The sequence below is a fragment of the Triticum urartu genome, chromosome 1A, assembly GCF_056163025.1.
Source record: "Triticum urartu cultivar PI428250 chromosome 1A, HENAU_Tu73, whole genome shotgun sequence".
In the NCBI taxonomy this organism is placed as follows: domain Eukaryota; kingdom Viridiplantae; phylum Streptophyta; class Magnoliopsida; order Poales; family Poaceae; genus Triticum; species Triticum urartu.
The window spans coordinates 587,943,550-587,965,590 of NC_141873.1; the positions used below are offsets into that span (position 1 = coordinate 587,943,550).

A 22,041-nucleotide genomic window follows, 5' to 3' on the forward strand; every position below is an offset into this window, starting at 1 on the left:
AATGAATACTCCCCCGGCTAGCTGGGACCCATCTTGCTGGGAGGCTGACTTGTGGGCCTATTAAGTTGACGGGGACGAAGGGCTTTGTCAACTTAGTCAATATGAACGATTCTAGCTCCAGTGACCGTACGATGTCCATCCAACGGCCGTAGTGCTTCTTCAACCTCTGGTCTTCTTGCTCCAGCCGCCCAAAGCAGCGCCGGTCATGCTGCATGCTCCTGCCTCCCGTGGCCGGCTGTGCTGCCGTAGAGGCCTCACCGCCCCTACTATTCCCACCACTAGCCAGGCCCTGCGGCGATGGTAGCCTCACACCGCAGCCGAACCAATGAACCCTCGTAGTCCTCTCCGCGCGGGCTTCCACTGCCGCGTCGTCCCCTTCCTAGGCCTCGCCATCGTCCACCGCCGTGGCGCTCTCCGCGCGGCAAGGTCAACGTGGTCAAGGAACGACTTCCATCGGAAGAGTACTGTAGGTGGAGAGGCTGACAACTGGGTCCACGGCCACAGCCCAGTTTTTTTGTGATTTGCCAAGTCGCTTTGTCAGGCCTGTTGGGCTGCAAATCTTTCAAGACGAGGAGAGCTTTCATTCGGCTAGCCAAGAAAATGGCCCATCAGTAATGAGCAATGGGTTGTACATTTTTAAAACACATCAAACCGGCAATTAGTTTGAAATATCTTTTTTTTCATTTCAAGATTTTAAATTACATTAATTTTTATGCATGGAGAATTGGTTGGATTTTATATTGATGTACATTTATTTTTAAAATCAGTTTGAATGTGAGTCGAAATTTCGGGATTAAAAACAGTTCGGACCGCACCGAAATATGCAAAATTTCGTATAATTTTTTAACCGTTGCCACAATATGGGCTGTAATGCTAACAAAAAGAATATGGGCTCCAAAAAAACCTTAAGAATTAGCAAATGGGCTGTAAATTATTAGAAATAATGGCAGATGGGTTGTATGCTGTTTTCCATAGATTTGAGGCTTTCCTAAAAAAAAAGTTTGACGCACAAGCACTGACTGTTGGATGTCCATCCAACGGCCGTCGTGCTTCTTCAATCTCTACTCTTCCTGCTCCAGCCGCTCAAACAAGCGCCGGCGGGACTGCCTGCTCCCTCCTCCTTGCGGCCGGCTGTGCTGCCACGCAGGCCTCACCGCCCGACCGTACTCCCATCGCTGGCCTAGCCATCCCTCTACTCAGTCACACCTGTTGTTATTCTCCGGCGACGGCAGACGAACCAGTAAACCCTTGTACAGTCGTACTCCTCTCCACGTGGGAAACAACTGTCGAGTCTTCCCTGCCTCCGTGTCATCCCCTTCCTAGGCCTCGCCATCGTCCACCGCCCTGGTGCTCTCGGCGCGGCGTGGTCAACGTGGTCAAGGAACGACTTCCATCGGACATGGACTATACGTGGAGAGGCTGACAGCTGGGTCCACAGCCGCATCAAGGAAGTGCCTCATTATTACGCAGAAAATAATGATTCCTCCACCTGACAGCTGGGACCCACCGGACGGGCCACTGTATTTCGCGAAAAAAATACGTTTCCCCCTGACTGCTTGGACCCACCAGCTACATCTTCGCACGCAAGGAAGTGCGCCCGGGCAAAAAAAACTATTCGCCCCCTGACTGCTGGGACCCACTAGCTACATCTTTGCAGGCAAGGAAGTGCCTGACAGTCGGGACCCACCTGGTCGAAGCGTACGTAGCGTTGTCATTCTGGTCGCGAACGTGTACATACATACTGGTCGATGTAGAGGCGCACGTGTCGTAGTAGAGGTGCGCACATGTCGTAGTAGAGGCGCGCACGTAGCATTTACACGTACGTACAGCGACCAGGGTGCAAGAAAGAAAATACGGCCACGTATGTGTACATACGAGCGGGGTCTCGAACGCCTACTCGCGCATACGTACGGCCAGGGCTCGTGTACATGGCTGGGTCGGAACGGAGAAACAGCGTTGTCATCGTGTTCATGGGGAGGCAACGGAATGCGTCGTGTTCATGGGGAGGCAACGGAATGCGCCGTGTTCATCGGGAGGGCTTGGACGGAACAGGCGATGGAAACGAGGCCTGGCGTACCGCAGAACGGAGGAAACGGCCTTGTGTTCGACCGGCCACGTTCAAAACGGGGTCCTGTTCATCGGGAGGGGTCTGGCGTACCGTAAAACGGAGGAAACGGACCTCCTACGGTCGAAACGGGGGTCCTATTGATCGGGAGGGGTGTGGCGTACCGCAAAACGGACGAAACGGACTTGTGTTGAAGCGCTACGGTCGAAACGGGGGTCCTATTCATCGGGAGGGGTGTGGCGTACCGCAAAACGGGACTCCACGGGATACTATTCATCTCCACCGTTGACCCCCTCCAGCCTCCACGAGCTACTGTTCATCCAGCCTCCACGGGCTCCTGTTCATCCAGCCCCCACCGCGCGCTACTCCACCGGCTACTGTTCAACCACCCCTCCACCGTCTACTGTTCATCCAGCCCTCCACACCACAGGGTCCTGTTCAACCACCCCTCCACGGGCACCCCTCCACCGTCTACTGTTCATCCAGCCCTCCACACCACGGGGTCCTGTTCAACCACCCCTCCACCGTCTACTATTCATCCAGCCCTCCACACCACGGGGTCCTGTTCATCCACCCCTCCACGGGCACTCCTCCATCGTCTACTGTTCATCCAGCCCTCCACCACACCACGGGGTCCTGTTCATCCAGAGGCAACGCCACCGCTCATTGTTCATCCAAACCCCCCCGCAACGCTCACTGTTCATCCCATCGATCGGCTTCAGTTAGCAGCAGTAGCGAAGGAATCGCTCGATCGGGTTTAGTTAACAGCCATCGATCGATCGCTCGGGTTCAGTAACACGTAGCCTGCAGTGCAATCGCTCGGGTTCAGTTAGATCCCAACGCCTCGCTCGGGTTCAGTTAGAGCCAACGCCTCGCACACACGCGTGTACGTGTATGAGAGAAACGCGCATCGCTCGGTCCCCGACCTCCCACCGTAACCAGAAACTCCCCGAAATTTTCCTCCCCTTTGCTTCTACCATGGTTTTTTCTGTAATGGACGGCCCAAAGAATGTCTTGCAGCTGCGTCTCCGGCCCGCCCAGGACGAAAAGCCCATTTTCTGTCATGATTTTTTGTCATAGAAGTAGGAGCCCACCACATCTATGATGATACTGGGTTTTGTCACAATTATTGTCATAGAAGTGTCATATGTATGACAGAAAAAAATTTCGTTTGGCCCAAAATGTCACGGATGTGTCTTTTTTTGTAGTGTTATGCTCTTGAGAGAAGCCACTAGTGAAACCTATGGCCCCCGGGTCTATCTTCCATCATATTAATCTTCCAACACTTTGCTATTTCTATTGCCGTTTATTTTACTTTGCATCTTTATTTCTCTTTATCATAAAAATACCAAAAGTATTATCTTATCATATCTATCAGATCTCACTCTCGTAAGTGACCGTGAATGGATTGACAACTCCTTTATCGCGTTGGTTGTGAGGTTCTTATTTGTTTGTGTAGGTGCGTGGGACTCAAGCGTGATCTCCTACTGGATTGATACCATGGTTCCCAAAAACCGAGGGAAATACTTACGCTACTTTACTGCATCACCCTTTCCTCTTCAAGGGAAAACCAACGCAATGCTCAAGAGGTAGCAGCAAGCATCATGTGTCCAGTTGAATATGGGTAGCATGAGTTATTATTGTTGACATCACCCTTGAGGTGAATATGTCGGGAAGCGAAACTATGATCCCCTATCTTTCTATGTGTCGTTGAAACATTTTGCTCATGTGTATGCGGTGAGTGTTAGCAATCATAGAAGACTATATGATGGTTGAGTATGTGGAGCTCTTAGACTCTGTTGAATAAGTTGAATTGCAATTGCTTGGTGACTCGGAACATAGGTTGTTGAGTTTCAAGAGAACTTATTGTTTGAACCTTAACATGTGAATTGGTTGCTAATTTAACATGAGAACTTTTATAAGAAAGAATTGTTGTTATGTTGCTAGAAAAAGTGATTGAAATTATCATTGATCAAACTTATGCGCTTTGCTAGCATTCACACTTCATAAATTATTTCTTTTACCATTTACCTACTCGAGAACGAGTAGGAATTAAGCTTGGGGATGCTGATACGTCTCCAACGTATCTATAATTTATGAAGTATTCATGCTAATATATTATCATTTTTGGATGTTTTACAATCATTTTATAGCAACTTTATATCATTTTTTGGGACTAACCTATTGACCCAGTGCCGAGTGCTAGCTGCTGTTTTTTTAATTATTTTTTACATCGCATGAAATCAATATCAAACGGAGTCCAAACACCACGAAATTTTTTGAAGATTTTTTATGGACCAGAACACCCAGGATGGGCCAGAGAAGCACCTGGGGTGCCCCTAGAGGGGCACAACCCACCAGGCCCAGGCGCGCCCAGGTGGGTTGTGCCCACCTCGATGGCCTCCCGCACCCCCTCTTCGCCCTATAAATCGTCAAATATTCCAAAACCCTTCGGGGTAGCCCTAGATCAGAAGTTCCGCCGCCGCAAGGCTCTGTAGCCACCGAAAACCAATCTAGACCCCATTCCGGCACCCTGCCGGAGGGGGGAATCATCACTGGTGGCCATCTTCATCATCCCGACGGCCACCACGATGAGGAGGGAGTAGTCCACCCTCGGGGTTGAGGGTTTGTACGAGTACCTATGTGTTTAATCTCTCTCTCTCTCTCGTGTTCTTGAGATGTCACGATCTTGATGTATCGCGGGCTTTGTTAATATCACTACTAGGAAAATGCTTATAGGTAGACATTTAGCAGCAGCGTCGGTTAAAGACCCCACGCTACTGCTATTTAGTAGTAGCACCGGACAATACCAGCGCTGCAAGCGCACATTAGCAGTAGCGCGGGATTTCCCGGCCAGCGCTGCTATTGATGAGCTACGCTCTCAGCCCCCTGTTGCAGCTTTAGCTATAGTGCTGGGCCTCCTCCCCCGCGCTGCTGCTAAGCCCACCTTTGCTTCCTCCCGCGCTGGCCCGCGTGCCCCTCCCCTCTCACTCACTCACACTCACACGCTCAGAATCCCTCAATCCCCCGATCCGGCCGCCGCCCCCGCGTCCTACTCTGGTGGCCCTCCCCCGCACGGGCCCTCTTCCCCCGTCGGCCGCCCTTCCCCGCGCCGGCCCTCCTCCCCTGCCCCCCCCTCACACCGGCCATCCTCCCCCGTCGGTCGCCCCCCCCCCCCCGTGTCGGCCCTCCTCTCCTGCCCCCCCTCCCCCGCACCGGCCCTCCTCCACCGAGAGGTACTCCTCCCTCCTTCCTCCTCCTTCATCCCTCCCTAGTTATAGTTATTAGAGAGTAGTTATTTTGAATCCTATATAGTTGAAAAATGTAGGTTCTTAGAATAATGTAGGTTATGATCGAACCCTAGCTAGGACAGATTAGGTAGTATGAACCCTAGTTAATTCGTATGAACCCTAGGTTTTTAAATTTAGCTAGGTTTTAAAGTTAGGACAGAAATTTAGCTAGGTTTTTAATTAGGTGTAGTTAATAGAATTTAGGTGTTTTAGGTGTATTTAATAGAATTTTAGGTGTTTTAGTTGTTTTAGGTGTAGTTAACAGAATTTTAGGTGTTTTAGTTGTTTTAGGTGTAGTTAACAGAATTCTAGGTATTTTTTTAGTTAAAGCAATTGTTGTTATTTTTTTAGTTAAAGCAATTTTCCTGTTATATGTAAATTTGTAGTGGACATGTCATATTTTGAACATGTCACATTTTGGACATGTCATATTTTTCCGAGTGGCCTATGTTTTACCAGAAATGTCGATTCGTTTACATTCTGGCAAATTTCAGGCGCTTGATATGTCCTGCTTTTAGCAAAGGTCATGCCGAGTTTTGCTAAGTGTTTATTAATTTTTTTTCCTAATTAAGCATTTTGTTCTCAATGTCGACGATGCCTATCCCACATCCTCGTCATCGACTTGGCGGAGGAGGCCTGCTTGAGCAGAGGGGCCATGTCCGGGACTGGGCTCCGCCGGGCTGGTACTGGGTTGTGCTACCTTCTGGTGAGCGCAGCTTAGCGAGGAGCCAGCCCGTCGTCGACCCGAAGCGTCTTTGGTGGCGATCACGTGGGCCTGTATCGGTGCAGAGGCTTGAGTCCCCCGCGCAGGTGGTACAGCACCGTGTCACGAAGGAGGACGCGCACGTCCAGCGCTAGATGGTTGCCTTGGCGTACGGCAGGTTCTCTAATACCTGGCAGATTCTTCAAGGATCTCACCGGAGCTATGATCCTGTGATGGTTCCTTCTCTTTGGGTGTCCACCACGGCCTACTGAACCTAGAGGAGCTATTATTCGAGATGTATTAGTGATATTATATGATGATCTTTGCTACAAACTACTATATATGTATTCGATGATGGATTATTAATTACCTATTAGTTATTTGCTTATTGGATGCAAAAGATGAGCGCGACATGTGCTACAAACTACTATATATGTATTCGATGATGGATTATATGATGATCTTTGCTACAAACTAGGTTCGATGATAATCTTTGCTACAAACTACTACAAACTACAAATTTTAGGTGTTTTAGTTGTTATATGATGATCTTTGCTACAAACTACTATATATGTATTCGATGATGGATTATTAATTACCTATTAGGAAATGTCTGACGACGGAAGGGAATTCGCTATGTGCTAGTACTGCGAAGATGAGCACAGTCTGTGCGACAGGCCTCACCTGGTAGAAGGTCGGTGCTTCAGCATCAAGCTCCAAGAGACCTTTGATGTCGAAACGGTACGCAACGGCGACGAGTGCTTCTTCAACGTGTAATTTCCGTGTTTTACAATTCGACTAGCTTATCCCATGCCATGCAAGATGCTATGTCTTGGATAAGATGGGTTTTCGAAGATCGTGAAAGCATTGAGACAAAGATAATTCAACTAAGGACCCATCATGGTTATGATTTTGTTGTAAATCTAAACAATTATGTGAACTCATCCAATTTTGGTTGCCTGAATTGGGAAGCACTTTGCAACGCGTATGATTTTCATGAGGGTATGCTTCTCACCTTCGATCTTGGTGATCCTCACATCGACGAAAAGAATATGACCATTTGGGTCCTTATTGACACGCTTCCAGTTCTACCGCTGTGTGTGTTTCTCAAACATATTTATTAAGTAATTTATATTTTTTATTTCAAAATAGTTGACAGCTTATTTTCATTCTTCAAAAAAATGTACGGAAGATGGTAGATAGAACCTACTACTACAATGATGAAGCACAATTGACTTATAAGGAGAAAGATGGTCTTATCGCATTTTTTACTGATCTTGAGAATTACAATAGCTATCATCAAACTCCTACACATTATGGTCAATACGTGTCACTAGTGCATGTGTTGAACTACGGTAACATCAATGGAGATAGCATGGTAAGATTTTCTACTATTACAACATGTGTGCATCTTTTGCATAAATTCTTCTAAAACTAAACTACATTGCTAACTACAAAGTTATTACTATGTTTTTGAACAAAAAATCCTGATGGATTGTGTGCCTCATCTGATGTTGCCGAGAGGTCGCATTGATGTTATGAGCTTACGGCCACCACGGCCAGGTCAGCCGCAGTTTCCACATCACTCATGTCCATACCGGATTTCTAAAAGCGAGGAAGCCATCATAATAAATGATTTCAAAAAATGTTTCGACCATCATAGAGAGCTACTTGGAAGCAACATTGTGCATAGGCCAAGACTTGGAGACAGGATGATCTCCGTTCTTTATTATGGAGAGTCCATTTTCCTTAGTGGAGAGTCAATGCCTATCTTGTTTTATGATATTTTACCTAAGAGAGGGTAGAGTAGGTCCTATGAGAGGAGTAGGTCCTAGCTAGAATGTGTTATTATGTGCTACAATGTGTTAGAGTTGATGATGATGAGAAGGAGTTGTGATTATGACTAGTGACCAACTTGTTATATGATGTCTCATTAACGAACATTGTTTGGTGGTGATGACAAGTGGTAATGAATATGCTATTTAAACAGACTCGTTCATGATGAGTTGTTATTGTATAAAAGATATATTTGTTTAAACATGTACAACGCCAAAATACGAAAAAAAAACATAAATTTTAGCAGTGGCGCATGCCAAAATATTACCAGCAGCGCTCATTTACCAGTAGCGCTTTCCAGTGTCGTGCTACTAGTATCTGAACTTACCAGTAGAGCTGGCCTAAACAAGCACTACTGCTACAAAATAGCTGTAGCGCCGTAGCAGTAGCTCTAGCGCCCGCGCTACTGGTAGCTCAAAAACCAGCGCTACTGGTAAGGTTTTCCCTAGTAGTGTATAGTCGGATCATATGGTGTTTTCCACTCTCTATCTTGTGATGAATTGAGTTTTCCCTTTGAGATTTCGTTTTATCGGATTGAATATTTTTATGGATTTGAGAACACTTGATATATGTCTTGCAATTGAATACTCGTGGTGGCAATGGGGTATCGTATTGATTCACTTGATATATGTTTTGGCACTCAACTTGCGGATTTCCAAGGTGACACTGGGGTAATCTATGCATAGAGGTTGATGCACGTTCTTGTCTTTGTTTCTCCGGTAGAAATCTTGGGGCACTCTTTGAAGTTCTTTGTGTTGGATTGAGTATTATGAATATGAATTTGCTTTGGTGTTATTTTAGTACAAACTCTAGGATAGATCGAACGAAAAGAATAGCTTTGTGTTATTTTAGTACGAACTCTTGAATAGATCGAACGGGAAGAATCGCTTTGAGGTGGTTTCGTACCCTACAAATAATTTATTCTTATGTTCTCCGCTAGATAAGAACTTTGGAGTGATTCCTCGTTGCACGTTGAGGGATAGTCATATGATCCAATTATATTAGCATTGTTGAGAGATTGCACTAGCGAAAGTACGAACCCTAGGCCTCATTTTCAAGCATTTGCAATAACCTTTTTGTGCCTGTTTACTATTTGCTACCTTACTGTTTTTATTTATTCAGATTATAAAAATATATTTGTACCATCAATATTACACATTTATCACCATCTCTTCGCCGAACTAGTGCACCTACACAATTTATCATTGTATTGGGTGTGTTGGGGACACAAGAAATTTCTTGTATTTGGTTGCAGGATTGTTCGAGAGACACCATCTTCATCCTACGCCTCCCACCGGTTGATAAACCTTAGGTCATCCAGTTGAGTGAAAATTGCTACTATCCAACAAAACTCTGCGTTTGGAGGCCCAACACGAGTCTATAAGAATAAAATCGTGTAGTAGACATCAGGGCCCACCTGCCCCGTGGCCTACATGGGCTGTAGGGGTGCGCCTTGGCCTATATGGGCTAGGGGCACCAGCCCAAGAGGCCCATGCACCAAGAAGGGAGGAGGAGGAAGAGTCCTAAGCGGAGAAGACACCCCCGAGGTGCCATGGGGAGGGAGTAAACCTCCCTTGGCCCACACCCCCTCCTTGGAGGAGGGGCTAGGGCTGCGCCTCAGCCTCCCCCTTGCCTCCTATATATAGTGGGGAGAGAGGGGGGACTGAACACACCAATTGCCACGCCCCGGCGGCAGCCCTACCTCTCACATAACTCCATTTTCTTCATAGATTGGTTTCGACAGCGTTTGGCGAAGCCCTGCTAGCACTACACCATCTCCATCACGCTGTCATGCTGGTTGAGATCCCATCTACCTCTCCTATCTTGCTTGCTAGACCAAGAAGGGGGAGACGTCATCGAGCCGCACGTGTGCTGAATGCGGAGGTCTCATTCGTTTGTTACTTCATTGGATTGGATAGCGATTGGTTCGTGAAGAGTACGACTACATCAACCACATTATTAACGCTTCTGTTTCGGTCTATAAGGATATGTAGACACACTCTCCTCTCGTTTCTGTACATCTCCTAGATTAGATCTTGCACTAGATGTTTCATAGGAATTTTTTTTGATTTTATGCAACGTTCCTCGTCATTGATCGTTTCGAGTTTTTTTTATTTTCTCTCGCTTAGGCATAACATTGGTCTCATGTGACTTTGCTATTCCATAATGTGTTGTGTATATGCGTTGGTGTTGGTTGTGTGCATCCTAACTATGCAGAGACTAAGTGTGTGCTTATAATGTTTTTTTTGAGAAGGAACACTCAGATTCCATTACTTTCACAGGCTGGCTAAATCGCCAGCAACTGCAGATGATACAAAGTCTGGGAGTTCTGTAAGCCAGTGGTGCTGGCTTCCAGCCTCCAAACCTGCGCCATAAGACGCGAGTACATGGGCAACAGAATTACATGATCTTGAGCACCATTTTACAGTTGCATCATCAAAATACATACTCAGTAAATACTTGGCTTCCAAGAACAGAGCACCATGTAAAGAGAGGTCATATTCAACACCCAACACAGCTTGCTTTAGTGCTAAAGCATCAGTTTCGAAAATAACCCGACTGCACCCTATCTCTCCGGCTCGTCTTGCCGCCATGATAAATGTTGTAGTTTCTGCATGAAGAGCGTCCGATAAATTCTGCAGCTTCCCTGCTCCAGCAGCTTCAACCAACCTCTCCGAGTTCCTGATTATATAGCCCCAACCACCTGTATGACTTTTTGCTTGAAAAGCTCCATCAATATTTATCTTCAGGTAAGGACCAAGTGGGGGTATCCATCTGCTCTGTTTAGCCACACCCCTATTCTGTTTCCCCTTCTTGCTATATTCCAAGAACTCCATCTTATGTTGTTCAACTAATGATATGATTTCTATGCAATTTCTTGAACATTCTCCAGCATTTGCTCTGTTTCTCTCGTACCACAACAACCATAGGAGCACTGTTCAAGATATCTTCCGATATTCCGATAAATCGGCCGATTTATCGCTTACCGTTGTCTGGCCGATAAGATAAATCGGCCGATAAATCAACCGATATGGCGATAAATCGGCCGATATGCCGATAAACTGGCCGATTTACCCTTTATCATGGGTCGACCAATAAGTTCCCGATAAGCGATATCCCCAACATCGCATAGGAGTGTGCATATCTTGGAGATCTCCTCTTCTTTGCGCTTAAAAATTTCTGTAAGAGCATCTTGTGGGTTGATGCACTCTACAAGCAGTGCCCTCATATCCTCCAATTGTGCAGCCCTCCAAACCTGCTTAGCTTGCTTGCATTTGAAAAAACAGTGCCCTCCATCTTCATAATAAATGTTACAGACAGGGCATTTTGGGCTGACATCAACCCCTCTTCTAATTAGTTTGTGGCGTAAAGGCAGGCTATTATTTGCAAATCTCCAGAGGAAGTGAAGTACTTTGTTTGGGAGGGGCAATTTCCACAACTTCTTCCAATCAAACATAGATGTACTTTGTGAGATACCAGCAGTTAATTGAATGGCTTTATTAGTTTTCTTGGCCTCCCAATCAACAGCGACTTTATAAGCTGACTTTACCGAAAAATGCCCTTTTTATCATAGTGCCATGCTACCTTGTCTTCTAAGTCCTCGCTTACAGGGATCTGCAGAATTAAATTGGCATCCTCCTCGCAAAATGTCTGATTGACCATGGCTTCATCCCAACCTCCTGTTACTGGATCTATCAACTCCGAGACTTTCTGAATTATATTTTTCCCTCTTTGAGTAATTGGCCTTCGAGTATAATTCCTTGGTAACCAAGGGTCTTTCCAGATATTAACACTTCGGCCATCTCCTATGCGCCATATTATACCTTCATTTAGGAGCCTTACTCCTTTTAAGATACTTCGCCATGAGTACGACATTCCCCTAACTGGTTTTGCCTTTAGGATATGGCCATCTGCAAAGTATTTTGCTGAGAGCACCTGAGAACATAAGGATTGTGGATTTTGAAGGAGTCTCCAACCTTGTCTTGCAAGCATAGCCATGTTGAAGGCGTGAAGATCGCAGAAGCCTAATCCACCCTCCCTTTTTGGTTGTGATAATCTTTCCCAACTAATCCAATGGATTTTTTGCTCTTTTGTCATCTTGATTCCACCAGTATCTGCATATCATGGTGCTCATCTGATCACACAGGGTTTTGGTTATATCAAAGCACACCATTGCATATATGGGGATTGCTTGTGCTACAGCCTTAATTAGGATTTCTTTCCTTGCATTTGAAAGCATTCTTTCCTTCCAACCTTGAATCCTCTTCCATACTTTCTCCTTCAAATACTCAAACGCCCTGCTTTTAGATTTGCCAATGAACACCGGTAAGCCCAAGTATTTCTCTGATCTTGTTTCACGTCTTAATTGAAGGATCCCCATCACTTCTTGTTTATCTTTGTCGCGTGTGTTCTTGCTAAACATGATTGCAGATTTATCTTTGTTGATCACTTGACCCGAGCAAGTTGCATAGGTTTCCAAAATTCTCTCTATCTGCTGCGCATTGCTTGCTTCCGCTTTCATGAGAAGTAGGGAATCATCTGCAAACAGAAGATGATTAACGCTTGGCGCCCTAACAGAGACTTTAATTCCTTCTATCTTTTTATGCATGTCTGCTTCTTGCAGTAAAGCCGAAAAGCCTTCTGCACATATTAAGAAAAGATATGGGGACAAAGGATCACCTTGTCGAAGTCCTCTGGTAGGAATAATGGTCTCTGTTACATCTTGATTTATCTTGATTTGATATTTAACTGTGGTCACACATTTTATCACCAAGCTGATCCATCTTCTATCAAAGCCCAGCTTCATCAACATGTCATGGAGGAAAGCCCATTCCACACGATCGTAGGCTTTGCTCATATCCAACTTCAAGGCCGCGTACCCCTTCCTTCCCCTTCGTTTATTCTGCAAAAAATGTGTTAATTCATATGCCAACAGAATATTATCGGAGATCATTCTCCCAGGGATGAATGCACTTTGGTTATACGATATAATCTCAGGCAGAATGATTTTTAGCCTGTTAGTGATTAATTTGGAGATGATTTTATACACTACATTGCACAGGCTGATTGGCCTCAAATCTTTTAATTTTTCAGGATTGTGTACCTTGGGGATGAGGACCACCATTGTGTCATTCCAGCCCAAGGGCATGTCACCCCCTCTCAGCACCCTTAGTACTTCATCTATCACCTTCTCTCCCACAATATGCCAGAATCTCTTGTAAAATAAGGCTGGCATTCCATCTGGCCCTGGAGCTTTGAGATCACTAATATCGTCTATTGCAGATTTCACTTCTTCTCTTGAATATTCGGCACATAATATTTGGTTCATGTGTTTATCTACTTTTGGGCAAACATGCCGTGTGACATTCGTATTATCTGTCGGGCCACTTGAGGTGAATAAATCTGAGAAGTAGTTGTAAACTAGATCTTTCAGATTTGATTGATCCTCTACCCAGCTCCCATCCTCTTTCCTCAATCTTTTGATGGTGTTCCTCTTTTTCCTATCTGAAGCAAAAGCATGGAAGTAACTAGTATTTTTATCTCCTTCTTTCAACCAATTCACATGCGCCCTCTGCTTCCAGTAAATATCTTGTTGTTGCTCCAACTTGTTTATTTTTTCCTTTAGTACAGCCTCGCGATTCACCAGGTCCTGGGATATGTCCCGTAATCTGTTCTGTTCTATTTCCTTTTTTAAAGATTTCAGTTTCTGATTCAGGTCACCCAGGACCTTTGTATCCCATTCTTTTATTCTCTTGCTACCTTACTGAGTCCTTGCGACACATTGAATGGATTTTTGACTTGTGCTTCCTGCCAAGCCCTGCAAACAATACTCTCACAGTCTTCTTCCTTCAACCACTTGGCTTCAAATCTGAAGTTCTGTCCCTTGGTAGAACATGAAATATTTGTAGCTCCTTCGGTGTTGACTATGATTGGTCTATGGTCTGAATGTCTAGGATCTCCGTTTATGACACTGGTCTGAGGAAACCTTCTGCACCAACCTTCGGATGCTATTGCTCTATCTAATCTCTCCTTTACATAATCTGTCGCTTTATGGTTGTGGTTCCTCCATGTGTACTTATCCCCTTCATATCCCAAGTCCCTTAATCCACAGTGTTCGAGGGTTTCTTTGAATCTGTCCAAGTGGATCTGTTTTCTTGGTTGGCCTCCTCTCTTTTCATGATTATGCAAGACTTCGTTGAAATCTCCCAAACATAACCAAGGCCTCTCCATCTGTGCATTAAGATTCCTCAATAGCCTCCAAGTTTTTTCCTTTTTATTTGAGGCCGGCTCCCCATGTATACCAGTGAGTCTCCATCTAAAACCATCTCTTTCAATAATCTCTACATCAATGTGATAATTTGAGTAATTATGTAGTTCCACATTAATGCCCTCTTTCCAGAAAAGAACTAGGCCCCCACTTTTACCTTTTCTCCCCATACTATCCTTAACTACCATCTTTGACATAGCTAGTAACCACCTAACGTGTTTCATCCTTTTCTCGTCCATTCTAGTTTCAGACAAGTTTCAGACAGGAAAAGGATGTCTGGGTCCTCCGGCTTCTGGAGATCCAGAAGCCCTCTAACTGCCGGGCCATTTCCCAATCCCCGGCAGTTCCAAGCCACGATCTTCATTTTTGCTCGCCAGGCTGTCCCTGCAGCCCAGCGTTTCCACTTTTTAATTTTATCATTTCCTTCTTCTCAACCTCTGCAACCTCTTCATCAACATCCATCCTTGCTTTCTTTAATATTTCGGCCTCCAAGTCTACCTCCATCAGATCAACACTCCTTTTCTTTCCCTCTGCTTTAAATGATTTTTCCTGATGCTGAATGCTTTGGGTCCTTTTATATCGTTTGAAGGTACCCTGATTCAGTTTCTTCCCACCCTTTAAATCTTCCTCTTCAAATTTACTTTGTCCTTCTGTTTCCACCTGTGTTTTCCTTGTGTCTTCTTTGATTGCTTCTCTATGTTCCATATTTGGTTCAATTTCCCGCCCCAGCCCTTGGTTGTTAACAGTTACTTCTTTGGGTGCATGATCTGCTTTTGTTTTCTCCTCCTTTAAATCAGAAGATTTTGATTTGTCCTCCAACAGCAGTTTTTTTCCTTCACTCGACCTAGTTTGGTCATTCTGGATAATCTTCCAAGGCCTTGTAACTCCTTTCTCCTCCCCTTCCCTTTTTCTATTTTCCTCCATTTCTGATTGGGTGATTTTCCTCCATGATGGACTGTCGCTCCCCTGCTTACTATCTTGACTTCCAGTGCTGTTTGTACGCCAGAAGTTCCCTCTATCGCTAGAGCTTTTGCTCTTTTCTTCATTAGCGCTACCCTTATAGATGAGCGCCCTTAAATCTGGCCCAAATTGTCTTGCTGTCCCTCTTCTATTGGTGGATGGGCATGATCTCTCTGTGTGCCCAATAATGCCGCAGCTGTAGCAGAAGTTCGGAAGATGTTCATATTTGAAATTAATAATCTTCATCTCTTTCTTACTCTTATTTTCTTCCTCCGCCTCAGCGCCCATCAACTCCTCATGCATATCTTGTTCTTCCTCATCATTTTCAATTTCTAAAGTAAAGAATCTTGTAATTGGCACTGTGATGTCCATCCGGACTTTAATTCTCATAAATTCGCCCATTGCGATTCCATTATGATCCAGGTCAATGTCAAGTACTTCCCCTATATTCTTCCCAATCAATTCTCCTGTTTCAGAAGTCATCAAGCCCATGGGGATACCGTAGACTCTGACCCAGATAGGAATAAACTTGAATTCATACTCATCAATTGTTTTACTGGGCACAAATTTTTCCATCACTATCAGATCCTTGTTAAAACTCCACAGTCCACTATCCAGTGCTTTCTTCCTACTAATCTCATCATGGAAAGTAAATAGAAAGCGATTTCTACCAAGATCCTTGCACTCCATTCCAGTAAAAGGGCACCAAAGATTTTCTAAAGTTCTACCCAGATACTCTGCTTTAGCTGGCCTCTGTGAAAATAGCTTACCAACAGCCTGTAGTTTGCCTAGCGTCGGGGAGCAGGCCTGCCTTCTTCCAATTTTGACACTTCTCTTTTCTGCCTCTGATAGCTTCAAATCTCTCATCTTGCCCTCCACTCCGTCCTGAGCTGGGGCCCTCCCGTCTCCCATTGCGAGTCGTCCTCCGCCGGAACCCGCAGTGAACACGCAGAAGTCGCCTCGAATCACACCTCTGCACGCCCGGGGACCGGAGTTAACTGGATTTTATTTGGGGATTCTCTCGGGATGGATCTGCTTCTCGTTCTTGGTCAGGAAACTGGCTTTGGGAAACCAAATCACGAACAGCACCTATGGATTGGAGTTGGAAGATGGTGGGGAACTTGTCTAGGAACTCACAATCGCTCAGACTTGGATCTGGGTTTGAATGAACTGGGTTCGAATGATCTGGATCGAAGCTTGGACAGCAGTGTTGCCGAAACAGAGACGCTATGAAGTCAACGTGGAGACGCCACGAAATCGCCAGAACCGGCACGAACCGTCACGAGCGGACGTGTGTGCTTATAATGTTGGTATCATCTTAATGCTTCATTTTGAGTTAATAAAATTCACCCTTTGTCAAAAAGTCGAAACCCGACTTAAAATGTATAACATTGGATGGTCCACTCTGACATTCATATCCGTGGACCGATCTCCTCTATCTATGAACGGATACCCAAAAAAATTACGGGTCAGCGGAGATGCCCTTACCAAGGATGTTGGATGGAAAATATGACGTCTCTCAACAACACATATTTCCGCTATCCTTGGTCTTTGTACTTTTTAAGCATGATCTTATATTCGCCATCCTCGTCTCATTGGTTAGTAACAAAAGGGCATCTTCAAACATCGACCCTCAAACCATACGCAATTGTTCGGACCATGTGGTTCTGATGTGTTTTGTTATCCAAAATGATTATGTATCAGTCTACTCGGCGGTCTAGTATTTTTTTTCCCGTAAACCGGAGACAGCCTAGGGGGTCTTGCAGGCGTCCGGCTCGCTGCCACGTCCGCTTCTGACTGCTCTGGCCCATCATTAACCCCCTCCCTCGCCCTTGCCGCTTATCGCCCGAGATGGTCAGCGCAGCTTCAGAGCGACAGTGCCGCATTCATGTCCGGCCAGACCAGACACGACCTTCACTGATGTCGGCATTAAAGCGGCACGCCAGCCAAGAGAGTGCCACCCACGCCGGTTCCTGGCGCACGCGACTGATCCGTCGCCATACATAAGGATATGCGGTTGCCGAGGAACCTATGCTGGCGCCACCCGTCCGTCCTCCTGCCGCCCATCATTGTCATCCTTCCGCTATATAAACTCTAGCCCCTCCCATAGCCGGAGTCGTCATCCTCTGGTATCTTTCTCCTCTCCACACCATGCCCACCATGGCCATCTCGCACTCCAAAGGCCTCTGGGATAGCCTCTCGTTCGAGCAGAAGGAGATGGCCGCCATTGCTATCGGTTGGCTGGCAGAGGTTGACGACGTCCCAACGAAGGATGAGGCCGAGTACGAGCTGGTGCCACCCTCCTCGCTTGTGCATGCAGGCATTACCTTCGACGAGGCATGTGCCCACTACATGGACATGGTGCGGGAGGAGCAGGAGGCCAAGTTCAGGCAGGCGCAGGCCAACCAGGCCTGCAACCTCCATCTCCTCTACAAGCATCGGTGCATGGAGGAGGAACTCGTCGTCGGCACGACCATCAGTCCTATCATGGATGTGGCGGAGCAGGCGGCGTTAATTGCTCGACTCCTACCGCTTCACTCGCGACATCCGCCGTGACAGCTGGCGGTACCACATCTATGAGGCAGAATTATGGGCCGCCTACAAGGCGATGGACGAGGCGACGGATGAGATGTTCGGCAAGAGCGAGGACGAGGAGGACATCGCCAGCTCTGCCAAGGCCGTGCCCCGTCGCCACGACCACAAAGCCGGCACGTCCACGGGTGCCGCCGACAGCAAGAAAGAGTGGTGCATGGTACGTCGCCGGCCGCTCGGATCCCAAGAAGGCCACCGCTCTTCCCCTCCCGTTGAAGCCAAGCTTGGCGGGCTCAACATCATTGGCCGATTAGTCGATCAGGCTGCAGAGGCAGAGCTAGAAATCATCGACACTAAATTGGAGAAGGCGAAGGCAACATCCGGAGCTTCACTTTGCAGGGCTCATGGCCGGACATAGGAAAGGGCACGGGCGATCATTTAGATTAGGTTTAGAATACGGTTTAGTTAAAAATTGTTCAAAAGATAATGAATGTCATCCGATTTATATGAAAATCGGCCATTTTGCATGAATTTCGTTCACTTAATTGAACCCGGATTGAATGTATGTAGTCAGAGTTGGATGGACGGCCTGGATGGACGGCCTACGCATCTGTGTCCGTGAATAGCTTCACAGACGGATGCGGGAGAGAATTTGCGAGTCTGCGTTGAAGATGCCCTAAGCATGTTTGATTATTGTCTTCTTCGTCTTCTCATGTTATTTTTCCATGTACCATGACTTATGTTCGGTTGCAAACAATCCATCGCAGAACTAAGCAAACCAAATCCATGGGTATCTATGCGGATCATCGAACCGATCCTTCCCGATTCGTGCTTCTCGGTTGAAATTCCATAGAGCCAAGTATAAATGTTGTCCGTTGCCAGCAAGAATGAGTCGAGATTCCTCTTACATTTCTTTGATTCCTTGGCACTCAAGTTTTGATGGATGGACGTTGGAAAGGCTTTCAAGAACATCTGCTGCTCTTTTGAGGGTGTTGTCATAGAGTTTAGGTGATATTTCCTCCGTTCCAAAATAGATAATTCAACTTTATACTAAATTTAGTATAAAATTGAGTCATTTATTTTAAAACGGAGGGAGTATGACGTAGCTTGGCTTTGTACTCGGATCCTTCTGTGTTTTTTCTGATAGCGTTGTCGCGTACGTACGGTCCGTGTCGTCTATGTATTCTAGGATCCGCTATGTTAAAAGGCTATCCCTTTATTTTGTATCGTTCGACCATGTACTCTATTCGATTGTTGTTGCTTTATATATATAATGGGACGAAAGCGTGTTGAGAGAGACACGAGGAAAGGCACCCAGTGCCCCATGCATGCTAGCCCCACGCTGGCCAGCGTGTGCTCTTGGAGCGAGTTCTTGAGCACAACCACACATGTATGCATGCTAGTTTATTCTATCTACTCCCTCCATAAACTAATATAAGAGCATTTAGATCACTATTTTAGTTACCTAAATGCTCTTATATTAGTTTACAGAGAACCATATAGGAAGGTGATAACCTGCTAGCGCTGGGTTTAGGCGATGAGGGGGGCGACGGGGAGTGCGGCCGCCGGGATCCCGGCGGGGTCGCGGCCTGCTCCCTCCGATGAGCGGCGGCAGGTGGGGGGCCGGTTCTGGGCCCTTGCCGACGCCGACGAGGACGAGGGGGATGAGGACACGGATGCGGCACCGTCATCGCCGCCTACTCTGACGCCCTCTGATCTATTGTATGAGTTCTTGGGTGCAGGTTATGACGAAGATGAGGTCGCTTCCACCGTCGACAAGGTTTTGCCCCTCGAGAAACCAAGGAGATGCTGCGCCGGGTGGTTCACCGGAGAACGGCGGCGACGGCGATCCGGCCGTGGAAGGGCCCCTTGCCTAAGGTACGTCTACTGAATTTAACCGTTTTTTATCTGATTCGGACGGATTCTTGGACTACTGTGAAGAGGAGAAGGAGCGCTTGCCGGGCAGTGCCTCGATCGGCGCCGGAGATGACCGCGGCTGCGCCGCCGGTGGTCATGGCGATCCGGACCGGGGCGGCTCGCCAGGAGCGTTTGAATTCGCTCCTGGGCCGAGACGTGTTGTATTCTGGTGTTGGGCCGATGGGTTTGAGTGGGCTAGGGTCCGCTGGGTATGAGGCCCAGCAGGAACCGGTTTCGCTCGTATCCCAGGGCATCGAGGCATGCACGTCCAGATCGTTGTCGCTGGTTCCTGTGCCGTGCCCTATGGCTCTCGTTAGACGAACGCCGAGACGACGTTCTGCAGGGAGTGGCCGGGCGCGCCGCATCTTGCCGCTAGGGGCCATGGCGGGGCCTGGAGGTGCTCCGTCGCCGGGGAAGAAACTGGCTGCGCCGGGTGGGGCTGGCCGCGTTGGAGGGGCGCCGCCGCCAGGCCCGGGCAGCGGCAGGGGCCTTGCGCCACCGCCGGCAGCCGGCGCTGGTCATGGAGCAGTGACTACGGCGGGCCGAGGAGCTGCTGGTGGCGCGCCTAATGCTGCGGCGGGTCGCGGCGTTGGTGGTCTGCCCGTTGCCCGGCCGCCGACGGCATCTCCGGTGGTCGTTCCCTCGGTCGGACGTGGAGGGCCAGTCCTCGGTCCTCGCCCGATGGCGCCCGGCGTGGCCAGTGTGGTTGCTGTGGGTCACGGTACAGCGCCGCCTAGGCCTCCCGCGCCGATGATGGGCTTGCAATCGCGGCCGGCTCCACCGCCGCATTACGTTACTCGACCGCCTCAGAATTGGGCTGCGCCGGTGGGGTCGCAGGCGCCGCCACCGCAGAGCAGTGCCGTTGGTAGTGCCTCAGCTACGCCCAGGGGTCAATGGGGGGATGACGGTTATAATGCCTATGGAGCTAGGCAGCACCGGGGTTCCTCGTCCATGGGTGGAGTTCGTGGATTTGCTTGGCAGAGCGACGGATCAGCAGAGAGGCCGTTCTTGGGTCCTACCGGTGGTTTTGTCGAGGGGGCATCTGGCCCGGGTCATCGGCAGCGGGGTGGTTTCCGCGGCCATCGTGGCGGTCATCGTGGTCGTGGTGGTCGGTACCGCCCACGACAACCTCCGCCCACCGTGGTTGTCGAGCAGACGACCACTGGCAGGAGTACTAAGGAGCCGGTGTTGACCAGTCAGGCTATGGAGTTTGTGACGGCTCTCGCTAGTGTTCAGGTTCCAGAGGATGAGACTATGGGTGATGTGTCCGTGGAGATGCCGGACAGGGCTGATGCTGATAGGGCTTCCAAGTGGGCGCGCAAGAAAGAGAAAATGATGTGCTATCGATGTGGTGACAAGGGTCATTTTATTGTTGAGTGCATAGCTGTGTTATGTGACACTTGTGGTAAGCCAGCTCATGATTCGGGGGATTGCCCACTTCTGCAAGATCAGGCACCATCTCTCATGATGTATGGAGTGTATTGTGCTGAACTCACGTTCTTTGAATCTCCTAATGAGAGGGAGGTTCCTGATGAGGCCCAGAGTATGACTACTGGGATTGTTAAGCTGACCAGAGGAGAGGTCTCCGAGGCTCAGATTGTGCAGAGGCTCCGGGAGTTGGCCCCTGGGGACTTTCAGTGGGAGCTTGTCAGTCTCGCGGATAAGATGTTTCGGGTTGAGTTTCCTTCGGTGGAGGATCTGCAGAGGCTCCTCAGTTTTGGGATGTGCAAAGTGCCGGGCACCGATTGCATCCTTGAGTTTCATGAGTGGAAACAGGTGGAGCCTCAGGGCAAGCCACTTACTCAGGCATGCTTGCGTTTTTCCGGGGCCCCTTCCAAACCGATGCAGAATGCTAGGGTTGTGGCTAGCTTGGGAATCATGGTGGGGAAGCCTGAGCGTGTGGATATGGCTTTCACCAGAGCTCATGGGATTGCTCGTATATTAGTTAGTATTTTGGATATTGAGTATGTGCCTGAGCTCATCAAGTGGACTTATCGTGGAAAGGTTTTTGACCTGCTGATTGAGTTTGAGGACGAGACCCTGTTGGCTGAGGGGGCTAACGGGGATGACGTCAATATGCACGAGGGTGATGACAGCGCGGGAGCAAAGGAGACTTCAGTCGATGATACGGGATGACAGTTGTCCAAGGGACCGGGGTCTGGGTCTACGACGACCAAGGATGGGGCGGTTCCACCATCATCGGTGCCTACGACGACTCTGAGATTTGGGGCTTTCGAGCCTGCGTCTGCACCACCGAGGTTGTGGAGTGATCGGGTGGATTCGGATGAGGCTATATGATAACCCACAAGTATAGGGGATCGCAACAGTTTTCGATAAGTAAGAGTGTCGAACCCAACGAGGAGCTAAAGGTAGAACAAATATTCCCTCAAGTTCTATCGACCACCGATACAACTCTACGCACGCTTAACGTTCGCTTTACCTAGAACAAATATGAAACTAGAAGTACTTT

The 22,041-nt window shown here is 47.7% G+C and overlaps 2 protein-coding genes across 2 annotated transcripts; one reads left to right on the plus strand and one right to left on the minus strand.

Moving 5' to 3' along the window:
- Positions 1-14,522: 14,522 nt before the first annotated feature.
- On the minus strand, positions 14,523-16,389 carry LOC147993167 (uncharacterized). The gene has a single exon (XM_087533643.1). The coding sequence runs from the start codon at positions 16,032-16,034 to the stop codon at positions 14,523-14,525; it is 1,512 nt and encodes a 503-aa protein (XP_087389769.1). The 5' UTR covers positions 16,035-16,389.
- Positions 16,390-19,241: 2,852 nt separating this feature from the next.
- Positions 19,242-21,707, plus strand: LOC147993168 (uncharacterized). The gene has a single exon (XM_087539249.1). It carries the CDS (start codon positions 19,461-19,463, stop codon positions 21,705-21,707), a length of 2,247 nt encoding a protein of 748 aa, XP_087395375.1. The 5' UTR covers positions 19,242-19,460.
- The last annotated feature ends 334 nt before the right edge of the window (positions 21,708-22,041 follow it).